The sequence below is a fragment of the Myripristis murdjan genome, chromosome 8 (assembly GCF_902150065.1).
Source record: "Myripristis murdjan chromosome 8, fMyrMur1.1, whole genome shotgun sequence".
Classification (NCBI taxonomy): domain Eukaryota; kingdom Metazoa; phylum Chordata; class Actinopteri; order Holocentriformes; family Holocentridae; genus Myripristis; species Myripristis murdjan.
Window position 1 is genome coordinate 33,387,372 of NC_043987.1, and position 2,161 is coordinate 33,389,532.

Here is a 2,161-nt window from a genome sequence, read left to right on the forward strand (position 1 = left end):
AAATATGAATCTGCATGTTTTCAAATTAAGATCAAATCATGTCAAATCATTTCAAGTGAAAAAATCGAGCACAATAAATTTCAGTGGACATGTTGGTGTGATTTTAATAAAGATTTAGTAGCACTGGAATTGTATCCTTGACAGGCTTCCATTCAACTAGAACTATACAACAGGATAAGTGTTGTTACCAGAACAGGAACCGATTAAAGAAAAAGGGTTGAAAACAATGAATCAAATATGGACCGTTATTGCAGACAAAGACATAATTAGATTAGTCGGCTGTAAGACTCGAGACAAAACGACTTCAGTGGAGATCCACTGCTGAGTAGATCCTCTTCAGTCGTATGTTTGATTGTATGCAAAGTGTCCTTCCTGGTTCCTCTGCTATAAAGAGTTGATATGAGGCTGGAAGTTGAAAGAAAAGAGGAAGAGCAGCTCCCACCAGTTCAGCTTCAACACAAACCATGTTGTCTGTAGCTCTGCTGCTGCTGCTGGCTGCTGGATCCTGTGAGTCTCTCTGGATTTGACATCAGATTTACAAAACCAGCAGCTCTTCTGGTGCCATGTAACTGGATACTTTGATTTAAAAAATGTTTGTGTTTTCCACAGGTGTGAAATGTGAAACGTTGACACAGCCAGCCTCTCTGACTATCCAGCCAGGTCAAACTCTGACCATCACCTGTCAGGTCTCTTATTCTGTTGGCAGCTATTACACATCTTGGATTAGACAGCCTGCAGGGAAAGGATTGGAGTGGATTGGACAGGTTGCTGGTAGCAGCACAAACTACAAAGATTCACTGAAAAACAAGTTCAGTTTGTCCACAGCCTCTTCCAGCAAGACAGTGACTCTAACTGGACAGAATGTGCAGCCTGAAGACACTGCTGTGTATTATTGTGCCAGAGATCCACAGTGACACAAACCATTGGTAGAGCTGTACAAAAACCCCTCAGTCCCTGAACACTTGGAACATGAAACCACCAGAGGAGGCAGCCTCACACCACCAACACATTCAAGGCCCCTTCCCTGATGAGGAGGAAAAACAACCAGTATATATGTTTGTTGGAACAGATGTCCCAGAAACAAGAAAAAAGAACAAAATGAAAAAAAAAAATGAAATTCTTTTCATTGTTAATCTGTAATTTAGTGATAGATATTAGTTTAAACATACACTGATTTTGATTCATGAGTCACTCAAACAGTTTTGTTTCTTGTTGTTGTTATTCTTTTTTTCCTATATTATCATGTATTTTGCGCTCAAGGCCTTCCGTTGAAAATAGTGAATGACTGAAAAAATCAATGGATCAATGATGGAATGAATGAAGATTTTAATAATAAACAAACAAACAAACAAATTAATGAATAAATAGAAGCATTAATCACAACTGATTATAACTTAACATTATTCAGTAAAGTGTTCCCTGTTCATAAAAATGTATATGTACTCAAATGGTATGTGATCCACGTAATGCAGAGGGACATCCCAATCTGATTTGATTATTTAATAATAATAAAAAAGTGTAACTTTCAGAAACGTTCAGTCGTGTGATTGTTTTGTTCAGTCACTGGCAGTGGGTTTGAAGTGTCACATCATAACCATGTTCATCCTGCACAATAATGGACCTTTACTTGTTTGAGCCTTTACTGTACGTGTTCATACAAAGGAAGTAATTGATGCAATTTTATAGATTTCAGTGTTCACAAAAAGCAAATCATATCCACCCATGTGTAAAAAGATGGAAATGCACAGAGCCTGTGATTATTCAGAGCCAGATCCACCACTTGTGCTGCAGCGGAGTGTTTTCCACCCACATGATGCACAACTCAAAACAATTAGTTTCTAATCCCCCCTCTCTCACAGCATTTTCTCAATTCTTTGGAAATTGAATTCAAGACAAACATCTTGCCAAGATAATTCAGCTCAATCATTTGAACAAATTATGGCTTCAATTTTAAATGTTAAACTGAGTCTAGTTTTCTGGTTTTCAGTCCCGTGTCTTTCACCATTGTACCATGGAAACCACAGTATATGTGTGCTAAGATTGACTGATACACATGTCGGTGTTATCAGTGTAAATGTGATATTTTGACATGTGGTCGTTGTCATGATGAGTGCATCTGACTGCAATAAGACACACAAGGAGTTTCCTAACGGACTAATCA

General features: G+C 38.0%; 1 gene segment (V, D, J or C); it reads left to right on the forward strand.

The window, feature by feature from the left end:
* Nucleotides 1–464: 464 nt before the first annotated feature.
* LOC115363589 (Ig heavy chain V region XIG14-like) lies at nucleotides 465–914 on the forward strand. The segment is given in 2 exon segments: nucleotides 465–507; nucleotides 610–914. Coding segments are annotated over 2 exon segments (348 nt in total).
* Nucleotides 915–2,161: the final 1,247 nt, after the last annotated feature.